Source organism: Gadus morhua, chromosome 19 (assembly GCF_902167405.1).
Source record: "Gadus morhua chromosome 19, gadMor3.0, whole genome shotgun sequence".
Lineage (NCBI taxonomy): Eukaryota > Metazoa > Chordata > Actinopteri > Gadiformes > Gadidae > Gadus > Gadus morhua.
In genome coordinates this window covers 12,024,608-12,045,276 of record NC_044066.1, presented here as the reverse complement: position 1 = coordinate 12,045,276, position 20,669 = coordinate 12,024,608, and the positions used below count along the sequence as shown (strand labels likewise).

Sequence of the window (20,669 nt, the reverse complement as noted above, 5' to 3'; positions counted from 1 at the left end):
GCTTCTTTAGAGTGTGATGTATGACTCATCTACTCTAGTATTGCAATTCTGCTTACAGCTTAAAATAGACCTGTGAACGTGGTGTTCACAGGTCAGGTTTTTAATTTTTTTTTTTACTCTCAATACCTGTGCAATGATTTATCTGATTGCTCTGTTTATTGACTGACTTACAGTCAGGTTAATACTTATTTATTGGCCATTGAAAAAGTAATTTCCCAACACCAAGTAGTTCCCTAAAAGGAATACAGACTCAAACTCACAAGAAAAAAAACTACAAAATCAACTACGTAATGCTTCAATGATCATACGGGAATCACATTAGAAGAAACAATTAAAAGCCTCTCCAGTACCCAGATCCACTCACCCTTACATCAAGTGCGAAGCTCTGAACATAATTAACACCATAGGATGTAAACAAAACAGTACCGCTTAAGTACCACAGATGCTGTATTTTTAAGCACCGTACACGTTAACGAATCGGTGGCCAGTGGCCACAGAACAGTAAGACTAAAAACACCTAGATTTCAAATACGCAAAAACACATTCTGACTGGCCACAGTGCTACAAAAGCATTTGAATATTTAGTTTTGCAGAAAAAATCATGAAACAGCTTTTGTTCATGTTCTTGAACTGTAGTCCTCATCTCGAACAGATCTCATCGGAGAATCTAGGTATTCATCGTTGTCGTTGCGTGACATCAGAGGTGTGTAGAGTTTTCCCGGTCTTCTGTCCCTCATCTGGTATGCAGGTTCAGTCAATTGTTAGTTAACGGTAACATATTATACCACCAGGTGTGTGTGTAATTAGCCATTACAAGCCGTTTTGAAAAATCGGCCTCTTCTGACATCCCAAGTGGGCGTGTCCACCTAGATGTATGGCCGATTTTCAAAACTGCTTGTACGGCACTCACACCTGGTGGTATAATATGTCACCTTCAAGTGACAACTTGGGCCAAGTTGGCTGGTTGTCAGACTTTGGTATGTCCCTCTCTATCCCTTCCCCCTTGTTCAGGATGCCTTGACACGGACCATCCCAGGGTTAACCATCGAGAAGTTCCTGAACATGGTCTGGTCCACGCTGTTGATGAGCGCCCGGTCGGCGCAGGACAGCCGCGGCTTCTCGTTGAGGAACTCGGTGTCGAAGTTGCTGCAGTCGCTGGCCGATTTCTGTCAGGGAGCAGAGGGGTCGTGGGTCAAAGACTGAGGCGCCCGTGTCTTTCTTAAGGGCCACTGTTCCACCGCCAGCTCAGTGACTCAATTCGTTCATTACAAATACGTCCTGGCATTTAATGTATGCACTTACTGTAAGTACATCCTTGCACTTAAAATTGTACTTAGCATTTTGAAGCATCTTATCCTAGCTATCTTGGTTGTTTATGAGTAATGGGTTAACCTATCAAGTGTTAGTGCTTGGTACTTGGTTCCATGGACTTTGCTGTACCGACAGCGATATGTTGTTTCTCTTTCATCAAACAAATGTATTTATTGTAAATCACTTTGGATAAAAGTGTCTGCTAGATGCCCTGAATGTAAGCGTAAATGTAATCTTTGTGATGTCACTAGTGGATCGATTTCTTTTACCGACAAATCAGCCTAAATAAAATTAACTGGCGGTGAAAAAGTTTTCCCTTATTTCAACCACACTGTGTGTAGGCGAGCACGGGTGTAGTTACCACTGTGGGCCTAAAGGGCGGCTCCACCTGCCGTAGCTCCATGGCGTCCCAATCGGTGCCACTGAAGAAGATGTGCTGTCTGACGTTTCCCTTGATGCCCAGCCGCTTCTCAGGCTCCCTCACAAACAGCTGGAAACACCAACAAGTAAACACATTTGTCACAGTGTAAATACTTTTGTAGCGTTTATTATAATTATTTAAAGTTCACCATCAATCACCAGTTCGTCAACTAGTATTGCTGTTACACCACTTGACTATCACATGTACATGGTACATGATTACCACATTCACATTTTCGAAATGCAAATTTCCGGATGTATCCTCAGTTCAATTGCTAGATTGGCTTCTAGATTTCGGGCCAATATTTCGTACAACTTTCTTAGAAAAGCAGAAAAACAGACAAATGACCTAGTAGCCTACCTAGCAGCAAGTCACATTTGGTGCACAGCAGAGCAACTTCTGCATTTTAGTGTTACTGTTATTTTTCTCAATCTCTTTTTAAATTCTTATGTCATCCTGTACTTTCTGCCATGTCACCGACAATGTCCCATCCGGGGATGAACAAAGTGCCGGTCGGTTGGTGGCCGCTGACCTTGACCAGGATGTCCTTGGCGTCCTTGGGCAGCCACGGGGGGTAGGAAGGGTTGTCGGTGCGGATGGACTGGAAGAGCGCCTCCTCGTCTTGCCCGTGGAAGGGAGACTGGCCAATCAGCATCTCGTACAGCAGCACGCCGAACGACCACCAGTCCACCGAGCTGTTGTACTTCTGGCCCAGCAGGATCTGCACACACACACACACACACACACACACACACACACACACACACACACACACACACACACACACACACACACACACACACACACAAACAAATTCTCACACACACACACACACACACACACACACACACACACACACACACACACACACACACACACACACACACACACACACAAATAGACACCCACATGCACATACACACAATGGAGTTATTACAAATATTGAGACTGTAAAATACTTTTACACTAACAAGAAAATAATAAAATCCAAATTGTCAATAAATATAGTTCATATTCTACATGTTAATAAAATCTTTTCTAAAACAACCGTTTTCCCCTGCCTCCTAACAAGGCCTCAGCCTGCGACGGGGCCTGAGTCATGAATAAACAAGCAGCGTCATGGTTCGGGGTCATGACGGGGTCACCTCGGGGGCGATGTAGTCAGGGGTCCCGCAGAAGGTGGCGGTCCGGGCGTCCTCGCTCATGTTCTCCTTGCACATCCCAAAGTCAGCGATCTTGATGTGTCCCTCAGAGTCCAGCAGCACGTTGTCCAGCTTCAGGTCCCTGGGCGAGGAAGAGGAGAGGGAGACGAAGACCAGAGGAGAGGAAGAGTAGCAGGAAGTGGTCCGCGGAGAGAAGAGAAGTGTGATGGTGTTTACTACACCATGGGTCATGACCTCGTGTTTATTCCTAGATTATAAAACGTCCTCCAAATAAGTAAAAAACATAAATAAAATACCGCCCCTGGGCGGTCAAGTGTCTATTAGCAAAGTCAAGACAAGGAGGAATGGAAATATACTGAGCAAATATAGAAAGCAAACAACAGTGTGTGTGTGTGTGTGTGTGTGTGTGTGTGTGTGTGTGTGTGTATGTGCCTGTGTGTGTGTGTGTGTGTGTGTGTGTGTGTGTGTGTGTGTGTGTGTGTGTGTGTGTATGTGCCTGTGCCTGTGTGTGTGTGTGTGTGTGTATGAACCAGCCAACCTGTAAACAACTCCTTTAGAGTGCAGAAACTGGAGGCCACAGATGATCTCGGCAGCGTAGAACCTGCAGGGACAGGGTGAAGATCAGCGGCGTGGGACGATCAGAGAGCAGAACGGGAACCGGCCTGGGGTTCTGTGCTTCTGTCACAACCACATGTGTACGCGGCCATCAACTGACGCTTTTACTCATTGATCGTTATTCATTTTGACCGCGTGCTTTCATCGTTAAGTCCCACTTGTGTGTTGCGTTGGATAAAAGCTTCATAGTAAATCGTAAATATATTTACATTTACATTCAGGGCATTTAGCAGACGCTTTAATCCAAAGCGTCTTACAATAAGCACATTTGTCAGAAGAAAGACAAACAATATATCACTGTCGGTAAAGATATTCCTAGAAACATGTGCCAAACACTTACAATTACTAGGTTAACCCATTCCCCGTACACAACAAAGATAGCTAGGATAAGACGGTACACAATGTACAAGAACTATTTTTAAGTGCCACTTTAAACGTACTTGGATCTGGGCAGGTCAAAGTTGTGGCAGCTCTGGATGTGGAACATGAGGTCCCCTCCGTTCAGGTACTCCATCACAAAGAACAGGTTCTCCTTTTAGGAACACACAGGCAGAGACAGAGTGGGTTGAAACAGTGGTCAGATCACATCCTAGTGCCTAGTGTGGGAGACAGCTCTGGGGAAGTGTGGAGAGGAACCGATGTCAAAGACACCATTCACCTGAGACACAGCCCCAGGTCACAGCAACCACTTCATCTATTCTCTTTAGTAGGTATTAAGTCAACAGTCTTCAACTATTGTGAGTACTGAAAATAATGTACTGCGAAAAAAAGATTTAGGAGTAGTTTTGTAAATTGAACATTTCACACATTATAAAAAAATAATAAGAATCATTACAAGGATAGTCAGAATAATCTGTTATTTGTCATATTTATTATAATTACATAACGTATTAGTATTATTATGTATTATTAACCGCTTATCCGACGCCAGATGAGCGTTTTTTGACGATGAGATCAGATGTGGATCGTGATTATTATTCTGTATAGGACATGGCACCTTGGTCTGGAAGGTGCAGTAGAGGTGGGTGAGGAAGGGGTGCTCCCAGGCCAGGGACAGCACCCTCCTCTCCACCAGGGTGCACTCCACGTCGTCGTCCATCAGCACCACGTCCTTCTTCAGGGCCTTCATGGCGTAGTACTGCCCCGTGCTCTTCAGCTGGGCCAGGAACACCTGGGGGACCCAGGGCCATGTGTTTGGTGGGTCAGCATGTACAGACCAACGACAGAACCCTGTGTACCGCTTCTGGTGGCTGTGGGGCTCTGGGTTCGGTTCTCCCTTTGCAGACCAACGTTATAAATATGAATTTGAAATGAATAAGGAATGAAGTCTCCTCCTCTTCTAAGTGCTATTGTTAATATGTTGAGTTGACTGTTGACTGTTGAGAAGGAATGGAGGGGAATAATCAGGAAGTACATTTCCAATGTCAGTGATAGATTCTCAGTTTTATAAACGATAGAGGAACAAAACGATTTGAAACCGAAAATACCTAACCTAAAATACGTTTTTTTTTTAAACCATAGGTCCACAAACATGCAAACACATATATACAAAGGAGAGCCTTTATCCCTGTACTGTCCAATATGTAGGTTGTTTGTCCCTTTGTTTTATTTCTGGTAACTGTCAGCGTTGCTGTGTTTGTTTGGTTGTTTTCTGTACCGTTATTCTTTTGATCTGAATCATAAGATCTATTTTCGGGCTCGTACAACGTTAAGCCACATTGGAAGCACTGGAATGGTAGTTATTGTGCTTGTAGAAGTTCATTTTTGGTCATTTTTTAGTAATCAATTGTGAAATTATTGATCGTTATTGGTTAACATTGTTGTGTTTAAAACAGCCACAGCCCCTCATGAGAGATATGGCACGACAAAGTTTTCATCAGCCTAGGTTATGGAATTGTGGGAGAGTGTGGATGAGGGCTGGTTTAAGCAGCCTCACCTGGCCGACTCTGATTGGACTCTGGGGCTGGTTGAGGCAGCACACCTGTTGCACATTGATTGATCAATATGCACATTGATTGGCCTGTTGCACATTGATTGATTAATGTGCAACAGGTTAAACCAGCCATCTCCACACACACTCGAGAACTAGCCATGTTCATTATCACCCCTTTGCTATAAACCAGATCTGGACACCAATTTTTTTTTTTTAACACCAATCTGGAGGAGCCCAAAATAAGTCACCTAGGGGGAGTGTGGCAGCCACCTAAATGGTGCATAGCATTGACCTTTGCTACGGGTATATTTACGTAGGCTTTTACAGTGCTACAATGCTGTTGAGCCCTCTCAAAATGGCGCAGAGAATTCCCGGCCTCTCTTAGTTTGTATCATGTGTGGACAACAACGTCCTGTGACTAAAGCGCCCCGGTATGGAAGGCCTCTCTTAGTTTGTGTGTGGACAACAACGTCCTGTGACTACAGCGCCCCGGTATGGGAGGCCTCTCTTAGTTTGTGTGTGGACAACAACGTCCTGTGACTACAGCGCCCCGGTATGGGAGGCCTCGACGCTACCTTGCCAAAGCTGCCCTTGCCCAGCATCTTGTGCAGGACGAAGTTGTCCAGGGTGAACCTCTGGTGGTCCTTCCTGGGCACGGCATAGAGGGGCTCCTGGTCCTCTGGGGGGGGCCCCTTCCCGGGGTCGCTGGGCGAGGGCTCCTGCTCGACATCCTCCTCGTCCAGGGAGACGTACCACGACACGCCCTGAACGTCTGGGGGGACCACACACACGGAGGAGGAGCAAGAACCCCGAATGAGGAGGGATAGCTGGAGATGTGCAGTAAATGAATATGTACTCTTTATAGCTAGGATAAACTAAGCTTAATGAATCAGGCTTGATAAAGCTAAGCTTGGAAATAGATTAGAAAATAAAATAAGCTAAGCTAATATAAGGCAAGAAAAGGAAGGATAAGATAAAAATAAATAAATGAAAGGACAATTCCAGTATTTTGATCATTGAGCCCCCTTTCTGGTTTGTTTAGGATGAAATAGAGTGGGCGACACCGAAATTTTAACTATGAGTCCTTTCTCGGGTATTTGGCTCATTTTGAAACGCTCCTGCCTGCTTCACAATGGTTGTCTGTGTGCATACACAAACCTGTCAACCCAGCAACCCTAAACGTTCTTTTCAGAAATGTGCAAGTAACCGAGTGGTTAGTGGCATTCGTGAAGTTAAAAAAATGATATATCCTTGTCCTGATAAAATGTTGAGACTGAGTAAACTATGATTTTTTTTTTTGCATATGCTTTATTAAGGAGTGAGATAGAGAGGGGAGGACATGCTGCAAATGACGACGGGCAGGATTTGAACCCAGGTGGCGGCGTTCAGGACTGAGCCTACATGATACACTCTCTACCCGGGGAGCTACCGGGGATCCCCTAAACTAGGATTTCCTGATCTTTAAGATGAAGCAACAGCATATCTTCACCAACTGTAACGGATCAGCTACAATTGTGGGAATTGCAGTTAAAAGCAGCCAAAAGCTGTTAGTAACAAAAGCACCAGCCTGAGGTATTCCCTACAGGTTGGATCAGGTACGGTTGGTCGTGTGTGTCTTCGTGTTGTTCGGTCCTCACCTCTACTGGCGGGGGTGGCCGGTAAGCCCATGATCGGTCCGGACGGCACCCGGACCACGCCTGGCTGGTCCACACTCACCGGCCCCTCTCGACCAATCAGCTCACTGTCACTGCTGGTTTTAGCCTATTGGGCGCGTGGTATTTTACAATAGTAGTAGATGGTAATAGATAGAGAGTAAACCACTCTTAACTACTCCTCAAAATAAAGTTTTTGTAATAAACCTACAGTTTGTAAATTTAATCAAATATTCATTTTCTAGTTAGTTGATTTTGTTGTTCATTTTCAATGTTCATGCAGTAGAATACACAACAAAACCTAAAAAAACACTAACTTCGTAAATACAAGTCTTCTTTCCCTACTGAGTAAGACAGAGAATATTTTAACCACATAACAGAAGATCACGCTAATAACACACGTCACTACCAGCCATGTTGTGGGTGAGGGATCACAAGGTTTAGCAAAGAAAAAGATGAGAAAGGGGGTGGTATCCCACCTGCAGCTGCTTAGTCTCTATGCCGGCCAGAGCCTCGGCCATCAGCTTCTGGTTGACTCCACAGAGGTTGGCCACCTTTTTCTGGCATTTATGATGGACGTTCATACAGCACTCTGGAAAAAACAGGACACGATAAACACAATAACAATGCTTGCCACTGGTTTATGTTGGACTATATGTTATGTTATTATTCATATTGAATTATTCATTTTAATCTAAATGTAAATGTGATTACGGTATGAGGGTAATTATGAATAGTTGTTCAATCCATAAACAAGGTTTTTAGCTTTTTTCAAAGTGAGCTTATTTGCACCTCAATCTTTGGGGACACACATTCACAGTCACATTCACAGTCATTCATATTCACACGTGTTCACACACATTCACCTCAGACCCTACATGCCTACTTTAGGGTTTTTTACGCAGCACCTTTCTTTACTGCGAGCTAACTACTAGCACTGAAAGTGTTTTCTCATCATACCACATTCTCGACAATGACTGTTACGAATTAACACAAAATACATGACATCCAAATATAAAAATATGAATTAAAGTGTGTGTAAAGTGTATAGGGTGAACATATGTTGGTGGTGTCTATTAGGAAAGGTTTCCTGGCTCACCCTCACATTTGAGCCCCTGCTTGGCCAAACCCCATAGCAGCGTGCCACAGTGCTGGCAGAAGGTGGGGCTCTTGTAGTTGTACACCTTGAAGCGGTGCGGCATGTCGATCTTGAAGCGCTCTTTGTGGCTCTGAACGGACACAGGGATGATACAGAACACGTGGGGATGAGAGTTACATTGTTGACAAACCTCTGTGTGTGTATTGGTGCATTCTTTCTATTTTTGAACAAGTGTGTCTGTATTTTGTCCGTATTTGGAATGTGTGTGCGTGTGTGTGCACGTGTTTGTGTGTTTTGCTCCTTTGTGTGTGTGTATGTGTGCAAGTGTAAGTGTGTGTGTGTGTGTGTGTGTGTGTGTGTGTGTGTGTGTGTGTGTGTGTGTGTGTGTGTGTGTGTGTGTGTGTGCTGCTCCCTATATGATCAGCGTTCAGAAAATAATTACAACATAATTATAGTGGTGTCTTTGTCAAATACACAGTAGATACACACACACACACACACACACACACACACACACACACACACACACACACACACACACACACACACACACCACAGGCTATTACAGTAGCCTCCTAATTGCATGATTAAATAGTAGGATGTATCAATTTCTCAGAATAATATCAGTGTTTTTTACGCATTTTAATGGCAGGCTTCATCACAGTTGACTGACAGCTGTCGGGTTAATACCATGGTCTCTTTGCTGTTGATGGCTGAACCGGTGCATTTGGCGATGATCTTGTCTATACACTTCTTGTGGATGGCGGCGTTGCATTCTGCAGGAGATCAGAGCACAGTTTAAGACTGGTTGGAGGCAGTGAAGGAGAAAGAGGAGGAGGAAGAAGAGGAGGAGGGAGAAGAGGAGAGGGAAGAGGTGGAGGAAAAAGAGGAGGAGGAGGAGGAGGACGAAGGCAAGGAGCGGGATAAGGAGGAAGACGAGTATGAGGGGTTTGAGGAGATGGAGGAAGAAGAGGAGGACGAAGAGGAGGAGATGGAGGAGACAGTCAACCGTGAAATGACAATAAATAGATAGAGACAGCCACTTACGTCTGCACTGGTACCCCTGCTTGTTAAGACCCCTGCCATGGAGGGAAGAAAAGTATGTTAAAAATGGTAAAAAAAAATCATTGATTGAAAGTATGTTACCAATTAAAAGTAAGTCAGTTTCATTTGAATTAACAAATTGCTCACTTAAAATGTATACAGATTTACTTTGTAGAAAGCCGATTACTGACAACTTGATGAAGTTTTACAAAACGTCTTTCCACATATTGCCTAAATGTATCCCAGTGAACGTAGCTCAGTAACACACAAACATTGTAATATTATAAGCCAATAAAACCACTGTATAAAATAACTTTCAACTTATAAATGATTAATAACGTATCAAAACATACTAACTTGCAAAATAGAAAAACAAATGAAAAAGAACCACTCTTAAAAACGTTGTTCATTCATTCATTAAATCCAATAATTCATTCAGAACACTCCACCACCTCCTTCATTAACGTTACACTCTCCTAGCAGGGTGGAGGTTCGGTTGGGGCTGTACTTGCCGTACCAGACAAACTCCTTGCAGACGGAGCAGAAGGTGGGCTGGGGGAAGAAGGTGGCGCTGAACTCGTGGCTCTTGACCAGGTGGATCTTGGCCTGCTTGATGGCCCCGCGGCGCTGGTGCAGCGTGAACAGGCTCTGCCGGTCCTTCTCCCCGGCCCCCTCGCTGTCCTTACCCTGGCCATCTGAAAGGACATTTGGGTTTTGGTAAGGAGGGTCAAGGCGAGAGATCCATTGACATAGAGTCATGCACTGTCGTGGCAGACGTATGGTTGCCTTGAATAGCAGCGGTCTGAGTTATTGATTGAATAATGAATTATATTTGTTCTTAATTTTTTTTCAATTCAATTTAGATTTTCAATTTTTCTCCACAAAGAAATCCCTCTTATTTGGAAACCATTTTGAACAAACGTCATGGCTGAAAAGACACGCTTGAACGAAAGCGAGAACAAGAATAAAACCTATTTTAATGAAGGTATAACGATACACTACTCAAAATACACTATGTTCAGTCAATACTACACTACCAAAATATATCATGTTTCAATGCACAACATTCAGCCTCAGATCGTCAGGGGCATCGATGACCCTGAAGATGAAGATGATGAAGATGTCCTCTTAGAGTCACCGTCACCACCCACATCTTTCTAATTCATTTGAAGCACCACTTTATCTATTGATGGAAATACTGTGCAGCCCCACTGAACTTTTTTCTTGACATGTGTGAGTCACCATGGTTAATCCATCCAGGCTAATCCCGATTCATTTTCTGTTTCTGAGCACGGATCGGCCCACAAAGGCTGCAGAGGTGAGTGTTCAGCGTAGCCAGAAGGCTTTTATTTTAATGAGTGCTCAGGCATAGTTGGCAGGGGAGCAACCAATGCACACACACACACACACACACACGCACACACACACGCACACGCACACACACACACACACACACACACACACAATGTTGTTAAGCACATGCATGCTCAAACACATACACCCAACTGTTATTGTTGATTAGCTCACAAATTAAACAAAGGAGAGATAAGAGATTTTGAGCAGAATTTGCCCTTGAGAGGCAAAATGTAACGCCCATCTGTACAGACACTAAACATGCTGAGGTCATCAGCAAAGAGATTTAATTTGTTTAATTGCTGACATGGTTCAGCACCACTCACCGCACTTCTCTATGTAGTACCTGGCTTCAATCAGCACTCGGCCCTGAGGAGCCAGGTCCAGCTATAGGGGCAGAGAGAGGTAAACACAGATAGGACACACATATATATATATATATATATATATATATATATATATATATTGAGAGAGAGAGAGAGAGAGAGAGAGAGAGAGAGAGAGAGAGAGAGAGAGAGAGAGTGAGACAGAGAGAGAGAGAGAGAGAGAGAGATAGACACACACACACACAGATAGGGGGGAGCGAGAGAGACACAGATAGGTAAGAGAGATAGGGAAGAGAGAGAGAGAGACACAGATAGGGAAGATAGATAGGGAAGAGAGAGAGAGACACAGATAGGGGAGACAGATAGTGAAGAGAGAGAGACACAGAGGTAGGGCACAGATGGGGAAGAGAGAGTGAGAGATAGATAGAGAGATAGAGAGATCAAGAGATGACAAAGTAGAACGAGTGAGGGAGATTATATGATATGCATTTATTCACATGCTTACACATCACAAATGCAGTTAAGCAGCTCCCCCCCCCCCCCCCCCCCCCCCCCCACACAGACAGAATTATGACATGTTCATTCATTCCTGCTGGTGCCAACTCAGCCTGTCGTGCTAACCGTCGCTAATGACCAGCACAGCTCCCATCCACTCTCAGCAAGCCCAGCTAGCATCGGCTACTGTCCTGTTTCCCTTGTTATCCCGCTTACAAAGACGTTTAATTTAATAAAACTTTTAACCTGCATATGATACCCCCACACACTGCTGAGACATTAACCTGCGCAATACCTAATTAAATGGAAGTTGTGGATATTATTATATTTTGTTGCCGTTGGCACAACCTACCACGAGCGAGGTTGTTACAACACGCACGCACGCACGCACGCACGCACGCACGCACGCACACACACACACACACACACACACACACACACACACACACACACACACACATAATTCCCAATCCTCTAACTCTGTTCACCTGACTGCATGAAGCCCTTTATAACACAGTTTTCTAAAAGTGCTCCATAAATCCCGTTTACTATTCCCATTCACCCCACCAACACCACAGGGGCACCCACCCAGAACTCCAGCTTGCCGCTCTCCTTGACGCAGCGCGTGGCCAGGGCCTCCAGGGCCAGGGTGGCCTCGGAGCGCAGCTCGGCCGTGCGGTCCTTCACCATCACGTGCATGACGCGGCCCGGGTGAATGTGGGCGTCGAACGTGGTGCTCCACGGGGGGTACATGGTGGGCTTCCTCTGCTTGTACGCAGGACCCTTTTCTGTGGGGGGGAGGGAGGGGGGAGGGGGTAGAGATGGAGAGAGTGAGCAAGAGTGAGAGAGGGCGTAGATGGAGAGTGAGCAAGAGGGAGAGATGGGGACGAATGGAGAGAGTGAGCAAGAATGAGAGAGGGGGTAGAGAGAGATAGAGGGTAGAGATAGAGAGAGAGCGAGAGAAAGAGAGATGGAGAGACACAGACACACACACACACACACACACACACACACACACACACACACACACACACACACACACACACACACACACACACACACACAGAGATTGCCACATTAGGATTTCTGGAAGGTGTTTTTGTTTATATTCTGGCAAAAAGAGCTGATGGTAACCAACTTTGTAAAAGTTATGTGTCAACAAAAGCTCTTACTTTATGCAGACGCATGTTATTGTTCGGCTCAATTGATGTACCGTAAAAGGCACTCCATTAAAGCATCTTAGAGCGGCTCAAAACAGCAATGCGCTTTAACGACACACTCAGCAGGCTTCTGATCCCGACATGGAAGGCTTTCAGTCAACGCTGCGATCTGCATGTTAACACCAAACATACGCGCGTCATGCATGGTAGGACAACACTCGATCATGTGTGGGATTAGCGGCAGGATTTTTTAATAACCACGCACATGGCCAGTTGATTAAAAAAATGCTTTTAGAAATCCATTTTATTCACAGAAACATCTGCTTGAGTACAAATTACGTAACATAACCTCACCGAATCGCCACCCCGGCGTTATTAGTTTTATCCATTAAGCTCTTGCTTTAGCCTGCACTATTTGTGCATGTGACACGCTCGTCTCTGGCGTGCAGCGCTCCCAGCCTAGCTCTTGCTTTGACATACACTTAATGGCGCGGAAAACAGAACGACAACAACAACTACAAACAAAGTGAAAATGGATTTGTCAAATAGAGCATTGGTTCTACCTATTCTAGTTGCACCTATTTGGAAATCATTTTGTGACCCCCCAAAAAAACCACTTGGGGTCCTGACCCACTTTGTGAATCAGTGGAGGCATAAACTCATGCTTTATGATATTTACTGAGTGAATTCAGATACAAGTCATTAAGGGCTTAGGCAGGATTAGCCATCATGCCCAGGCTACAGTTAGGCTGTGGACATTCCAAACACCATTGCCACGACACTCACTTTGGTCTCCTAACACAGTTGATGATCATTTGACTTTAACTTTGGGTGGTGTAAGCATGTGGCCATCAAGGGGTTAAACCCGAGAGACAACGAAGGACTGACGTGTCTGCGACCTCGGCTTGGCGGCTCAGTTCCTGTGTTAATCTGCATTGGGTGCTGAGGTGACATTCTACACCCACTACCTGTCGTTGTGGTTTGAATTTTAGTGCAGGGAGGCAGGATGGAGGGTAGAAACTATCTCAGAATCCTAATGAGTTAAATGACTGTGCTTTATTAAGCCCTCATTAAAGACATTCTGGGTGAAATGGAGATCTGAATTTGTCACTGAGAATTTATTTTATAAGCAGCACATATAACCCATTTTTATAATATCACCCATTGTAGCATTTTCCGGGAAATATTTTTGGCCGACGCATTTTTGCAATCATCTGAATAATTTGAAAACTTCTTGCTAATGCCTTCTACGTATTCGTTGCTTGCCATGGCAAAGGGAATTTCGCGGTTTCGAATGAGTGTTATACTGTGCATATGACAAATAGAACACTTCTGACTTGCCAATTTCCATACTATGTATCAATATATATAGAAGTTGAACACTTCATTAGCTCAATCTGAGTCACAGTTCCCATTTTGTTCAATTGAAATGATCTGAGATTTGATGAATTGAAACTGAGTGACAGAGCACGTTCAGTGAGAACGTGTAAGAGTTGTAAGAGTTGGTATGTACGTACATATGCAGCACTTGCACCCACGCATATGTGGGCATGCTGTCATGTGCATGCACATGTACGGAGAAATGCACCAACACAGATCTAATTACACTCTTCCTCACATGAACTGATTTACCGTCTTCCATGGAAACACACACCTATTTACACACACAAACACACACACACACACACGCGCACACACACACACACACACACACACACACACACACACACACACACACACACACACACACACACACACACACACACACACACACACCAAGCTGGCCCTCTGTTACTTTATAGGTAGAAGTCTGTAATAGACATCCCCCCATCCTCTCAATGGAGAAAGGCTAGCATGGGGGCACTATAGTTATGCTACATATCAATATCAGAGCGCTGTGTGCAGTATCCTTTATAATCCTAAGTCTTTGTTTGCATGTGCATGGATATGGTGAATTGAGCCCTGAATGAAGTTGTGAGATGGATAAGCACTCTTTAAATGCACAATGTTTGATGACATTGGAAGGGGAAGAGTAAGTCACCGGTACAAAACAGACAAAACAACAAAAACAACATAATTTGTCAGAACTGACAGAGTTTGACCAGAAGCATGTTTTCTTTAGTTGAGTCATGACCAATACTTTCGCATGCGCTCAACAAATCTTGAGCTGAAAGAGAGCAGCAATTATTGATCATGGCATTATTGATGAAATACATTAACCATCATATTCCAACGAGAGTGATCCCAGTGGCTCATATATCTGAGCCTATATCAGCAACTGAATGTTATAAACAAAGGCAAGTCTTCAAGGTGAATAGGGAATAACAAGTTATAAATCAATTGCAAGCTCCTTTAAAATACACTGGTTTCGACGCCAAAGGCAAAACACAACACAATACTTCTCAAGACTCTAGACCAAACTTAAGCATGGAGTATTCACGTATTATTATTATATTATTATATTATTAGTACCATTCCCTTGAGGTGAAATGGAGGATTTCATCAACGACTTCACCTAACTGCGGTCAGTGCACTCCCCAACAAATGGAGAAACCTGATGTCCCAGAATCCCAAAGCGTGGACCCCAATAAGCGGCTGGTGTGGCGGAGGACTGACCTGTGTCGACGGGCTCCTTCATATGGACGGCGCAGTAGGGGTTCAGCACCTCCTCGTGGTACTCCAGCCCCGGGTCCATCTCGAATCGCGTGAACCCGATCCGCAGGAAGGGAGACATGTCGGCGGTCGGACGGCGGCGTCACCTCCCTTCAGCTGCCTCTCACGGGCGGAGAGGGGATCTAAGTGTTCCTCTTCGGAGACGGACTCCCGGCACCCGGGTTAAACCCTGGAGCTCCTCTTTGCCTAGCCGCCGAAACTCTGTGCACCGTCTCGGACGGAGAGGATCCACTGTGCAGTCCCACCGGTCTCCTGATGCTCTTGTCAAATGTTGTGGCTCTGCCACCCCTGCAGACTACCCTGACGAGATGGCCTTGTCCTCTTGCCCCCGAAACACAGAGAACGAGAGAGTCTGACAGAGGGAGAGCTAGAGAGAGAGAGAGAGAGATGCTGGAGAACAAGTGAGAGAGAGAGAGAGGAACAGAGAGAGCGAGTTAGAGGCAACCGAGGGAGGAAGGGAAGGAACTAGATGCAGAGGAAGACATAGAGGGAGGAGAGATGGGCCGGGAGGGGGGGCGGGGGTGGAAGGGGTGGGCGGCGGCTCAGCAGTTCCGCTCTTGACGCTCTGAGCTTCTCACTGTCCCGATAAGAGATGTCAGTCACCCTGGGGAGGAAAACACACACACACAAACACAGAGAGCGCATGGGGGGGGTGTGAGAGAGAGAGAGAGAGAGAGAGAGCCAGAGAGCCAGAGAGCCAGAGAGAGAGAGAGAGAGAGAGAGAGAGAGAGAGAGAAAGAGAAAGAGAAAGAGAGAGAGAGAGAGAGAGAGAGAGAGAGAGAGAGAGAGAGAGAGAGAGAAAGAGAAAGAGAGAGAGAGAGAGAGAGAGAGAGAGGTTAGCGATAAAAGTGGCAGAAGTTAGACCTCAGTTTCCGTTGTAGAATTTATCCTGGCCTTGTGGACCAATAAGCACCCTGCTGTTCCTGGATTAACCAGCCACAATATTACTAGGATGCGAAACACCAGCAGTGGCAGGGGGCTAACGGAAAAAGAAACTACTTGCGGCCATACCTTGTAAACAAAGCTTGTAAAGTACACCTGTCAGCCCCAGACAGCCTGAAGGTCTCTTCCGTACACCCGTCGAGACGGAAAACAGCACGCCACTCACAAAAATTAACAGGCCGTAGCGTTACACAGTTTAACCATTAGCTCCACTCTCTAGAAACACACAGCGGCAGCCGCTAACGTTGGGTAGCATTGGGCCACACAGTGAAATGGCAAGCTCAGCACACACTGATTTTCAGTGACGTGATATTTGAAGACTTGTGCGATTCTATTGGATGTGTGTGTGTACGTGGCAAAGAGAGAGAGCGTTTTGGGGGGGCTGTGTGTGTGTGTGTGCGTGACATTGAATAGGTGTGTGTACGTTCCCGTGTGTTTGTGTGTGTGTGTGTGTGTGTGTGTGTGTGTGTGTGTGTGTGTGTGTGTGTGTGTGTGTGTGTGTGTGTGTGTGTGTGGCAGCTTGCAGAGTGGAGGGAGCAGGCACAGAGAGAAGGGTCTATTAATAGAGTTGTAACCCTAAACGCCGATCAGGAATACACAAGCCAAGGGGCCTGACTTGCTGGAAGTCATCATCCTCAAGCAAGTCTCTCTCCCTGTCCCAACCGTCCCCACACACTTGCGGGCTCTAAAAGTGAAGGTCCTGGGCATCCACACAATGTGGAATAACCTCCAAGCTCCAAGTACCCGACTTCAGTTGTTGAATGGGAAATATAGCTTTTGTTTTGTTTTAAAATCCGATTTTTTAATTATATTTGTGAATTATTAAAAAAAAGAAGAATTCAGAAGAAGAAAATGAAAGTGTGGGGATGAGATTGGGTAGATATATTATAGCTACATTTTTAAATGCATGAGATGTCACTTCCTCTCCGACTTCAAGATTTCCACAGATTGAATGGTTTAATTATTTGATATTGATATTGAAATTATAAACAGACATTTATAAATACATAAAGACATGGCATCTCTTTAACCCGAGCAGTAATTTCATATTTTTGCCAGGTGAGACACATTTTATCGGTCAAAATGGGATCTATCGTTAATGTTAATATGTGTCTTCAGCATAACATTTCATAATCAAACCCTTAAAGCTGAAATCCATTCATCAATCAAATAGCTCGTCTTTAGAGAAAGCTTAAAATGTCGCTATGATTTTATGTGAATCAACATGCATAAACTGAACTCCCTCAATTCCATCATTGCACATGATGCAGACATTTAAAAGGTTGAGTCGGCCTATCAACCTCTCTTGATGAGAAGGAGTAGTTTACGGCTCACAGACTATACAAATCACAGATTCCCAAGCACACACACCCACACACCCACACCCATACCCCACACCCATAGACACACACAGATCCTTCAACTGTTCGTTCATTAGCTGCCTTCAAACAGTGTATCCAAAAACCGAAGCCATGGTGCATACACACTAACACTCACACACACACACACACACACACACACACACACACACACACACACACACACACACACACACACACACACACACAAACATACCAACAACCCCACTCACACACACATCCTTACACCCTTCAGCTGCCTTCAAACAGTGTGTCCAAAAACCAATGCCATGGTGCACACTGACACAAACACACACAAACACACACACACATACAAAGTATTAACTGCTACTTTTTGCAACCAGGTGAACCCATCGCAGTGTTTCCACCGAGCAGAGTTTCCTGAACTTATAACTAACAAACCACATCACTTCCTGTCTATTGCCGTTGCTGATATTCTGACTTTCACACTTTATTTTGTCGCCAGAAAATACAGGCACAAAAAGAGGCCCCTTTGCAAACGTGAGCTGTAAAATTGTTGACCTTCTGTGTAAGAGAGCTTCTTTGTAAGAGAAATGAAAGGTGACTTGGCTCTCTGTTCCTCCTCTGCTGTGGAACTCTCAGAGGTGGAAGTCAAGGGCCGAGTGATTCCTGGTTCTGGGAGTAGGCTACACACACACACACACACACACACACACACACACACACAGGCCGAAACACTCAGATGCTCAAACACACGTAGGCACATGCACGCATTCACCCATGCACAACCTTTCATTGAAAGACAATCCCAAGATTAAGATTAATGGAAAGGACAACTATTGTTGATGAATTTTGATAAAGACATTATTATTCATTAGATCATAGTTCAATAAACAGAAGCGATGCAGAAGAGAACATGAGTTTGTGTGCAGGTGTGTGTGTTTGTGTATGTGTGTGTGTTGGTTTGTGTTTGTGTGCGTGCGCGCGTGTGTGTGTGTGTGTGTGTGTGTGTGTGTGTGTGTGTGTGTGTGTGTGTGTGTGTGTGTGTGTGTGTGTGTGTGTGTGTGTGTGTGTGTGTGTGAAGGTGTGGGGATCCTCTGGGAGGTATAGCCTTCTCTTGATGCTTTAACCTTTAGTCTGCCCCTCCCACACACACACACACACGCACGCACGCACGCACGCGCACACGCACACACACACACACACACACACACACACACACACACACACACACACACAGTCTAACTCAAGGGAAGGTCAGGCCGAGTGACCAGTGAGGCAAATGTCAGGGACCTCTCTCTGCGCGGCCTTTCTGAAAGCTTTTCATGGTTCATAAAGAATAGGAAAAGAGAGTGAGGCATAGAGAGACAGAGAGGGGGTGAGAGAGAAAAAGAGGGAGAAGTAGGGGGGACATCAGGTGTTAGGCCAGCTAACTCTCTTTAAGGTTACATCAAAGTAGAGAGATAGAGTGGTGAAGAGAGAGATAGGGAGAGAGAGAGAGAGAGAGAGAGAGAGAGAGAGAGAGAGAGAGAGAGAGAGAGAGAGAGAGAGAGAGAGAGAGAGAGAGAGAGAGAGAGAGAGAATGGGGGAGAGAGAGAGAGTGAGAGAGAGAGAGAGAGAGAGAGAGAGAGAGAGAGAGAGAGAGAGAGAGAGAGAGAGAGAGAGAGAGAGAGAGAGAGAGAAAGAGATAGTTAGCCTATAAAATAAAGACACATGACAAGAGTGTTTTCATTTCAAATGAGAGTATACCTCAGACCTTTTTTCTTCAACTCTATTACACAGTCTTCATGGGAAAATAAAATGCCATTGTTTAAGGTTTGTTATGAACTCATAATGAGGAAGACATGTCACCACATCATTACTAGCCCAACCACCACCACCCTATCTGCTCGCACTCCCCCGCGTCATGGCCACATGCAGGTTTTAAAGTGGAAACATCCTGCTTCGAGAGAGAGAGAGAGAAAAAGAGAGAGCGAGAAAGAGGGAGAGAGAGAGAGAGAGAGAGAGAGAGAGAGAGAGAGAGAGAGAGAGAGAGAGAGAGAGAGAGAGAGAGAGAGAGAGAGAGAGAGTGTGGTGGCAGAGCCAAATGTTGTGGCTCTGCCACCCCTGCAGACTACCCTGACGAGATGGCCTTGTCCTCTTGCCCCCGAAACACAGAGAACGAGAGAGTCTGAGAGAGAGAGAAAGCATCCTCTTTGTGATCACTGACAGGACACCGGCGTGTGTGAGTGGCAGGACTAGGAGGGTTTTGTTTCACGAGGGCCCTGACCCATGGAAGAGTCCGTTATAGCGCAAAATAAGTAGGGTGGGGAAGGGGGTCTGTTTAGTAGAAGGCAAATGAGGCAAGGAAGATAAGGGTCTTCCTTAGTGGAAACTTTTAATGTTTTCAAAGGAAATGAGAAAACAGCGATTTGTCACTTCTCAAATCTGAGAACTTGCTTCAAATAACCAAATGAGAGGTTAGTCTGTCTGTATTTATAGGGGCTTTTTCGAAAGCATAAACACACGTAACACAAAAATCTCACCACTGCCATTTAACTTTTGGCTCTTACCTATGACATTTATAAAATAAGCAACCAGCCACATAAATAGCTGAAAAACCTCTTCCTCAGATCGAATACAAAACCACTAATTTAGAGTAAAGTAGAAGAGGTAGAGCCTACCTTAACAAAACGGGTTCAGCAGGCCAAGAGAAACATCACACTGGGGTATTGAGACGCTTCCCTTTACCAGCGACACTAGAGTTAGCAGAATTGATGCATCAAAGGAGCTCAAGGCCACGCCCCTTTCGCGGCCCATTAAACCTTCAAATATTCAACTGGCGGGAAAACATTTCGTCGAGAGGAACGGTTAAAAACAATTGTACGGTAAACATTTTTTCACCTAACACGTCACTTTCATTAAACATTGTATTATTTGCAGCATTCACTGACATACGTTGACTGTTGAATTTTCGTAAACTTCGCACGCTTCGCTGCCACAAGATGGGGACATTTAACCATAGCCCATGGTAAACAATTTGTTTAAAAGTAGGCTGCTGCCAAAAACCAACAAGCCGAACCGGTTCCAGCAGCCCACGCCTTTCTCCAACGTTCAGCACTGGAGCGGATTAAATAGCCTACATTATAATCCAAATTGGTCT

General features: G+C 45.0%; 1 protein-coding gene across 2 annotated transcripts; it reads right to left on the bottom strand.

Moving 5' to 3' along the window:
* Positions 1 to 150: 150 nt before the first annotated feature.
* On the bottom strand, positions 151 to 20,276 carry prkcq (protein kinase C, theta). 2 transcript variants are annotated; one of them, XM_030342245.1, is made up of 18 exons: positions 20,191 to 20,276; positions 15,189 to 15,849; positions 12,001 to 12,200; positions 10,918 to 10,978; positions 9,756 to 9,933; positions 9,242 to 9,273; positions 8,885 to 8,970; positions 8,195 to 8,324; positions 7,575 to 7,687; positions 7,081 to 7,204; positions 6,019 to 6,215; positions 4,508 to 4,681; positions 3,951 to 4,042; positions 3,434 to 3,496; positions 2,878 to 3,016; positions 2,265 to 2,453; positions 1,673 to 1,801; positions 151 to 1,166 (listed from the first exon to the last, which is right to left on the bottom strand). In XM_030342245.1, exons 2-18 carry the CDS (start codon positions 15,304 to 15,306, stop codon positions 1,008 to 1,010), a joined length of 2,184 nt encoding a protein of 727 aa, XP_030198105.1. In that variant the 5' UTR covers positions 15,307 to 15,849; positions 20,191 to 20,276; the 3' UTR covers positions 151 to 1,007. The 2 variants fall into 2 exon arrangements, with proteins under 2 accessions (XP_030198105.1, XP_030198104.1); XM_030342244.1 differs by lacking the exon at positions 20,191 to 20,276 and adding an exon at positions 16,257 to 16,601.
* Between the last annotated feature and the right edge of the window lie 393 nt (positions 20,277 to 20,669).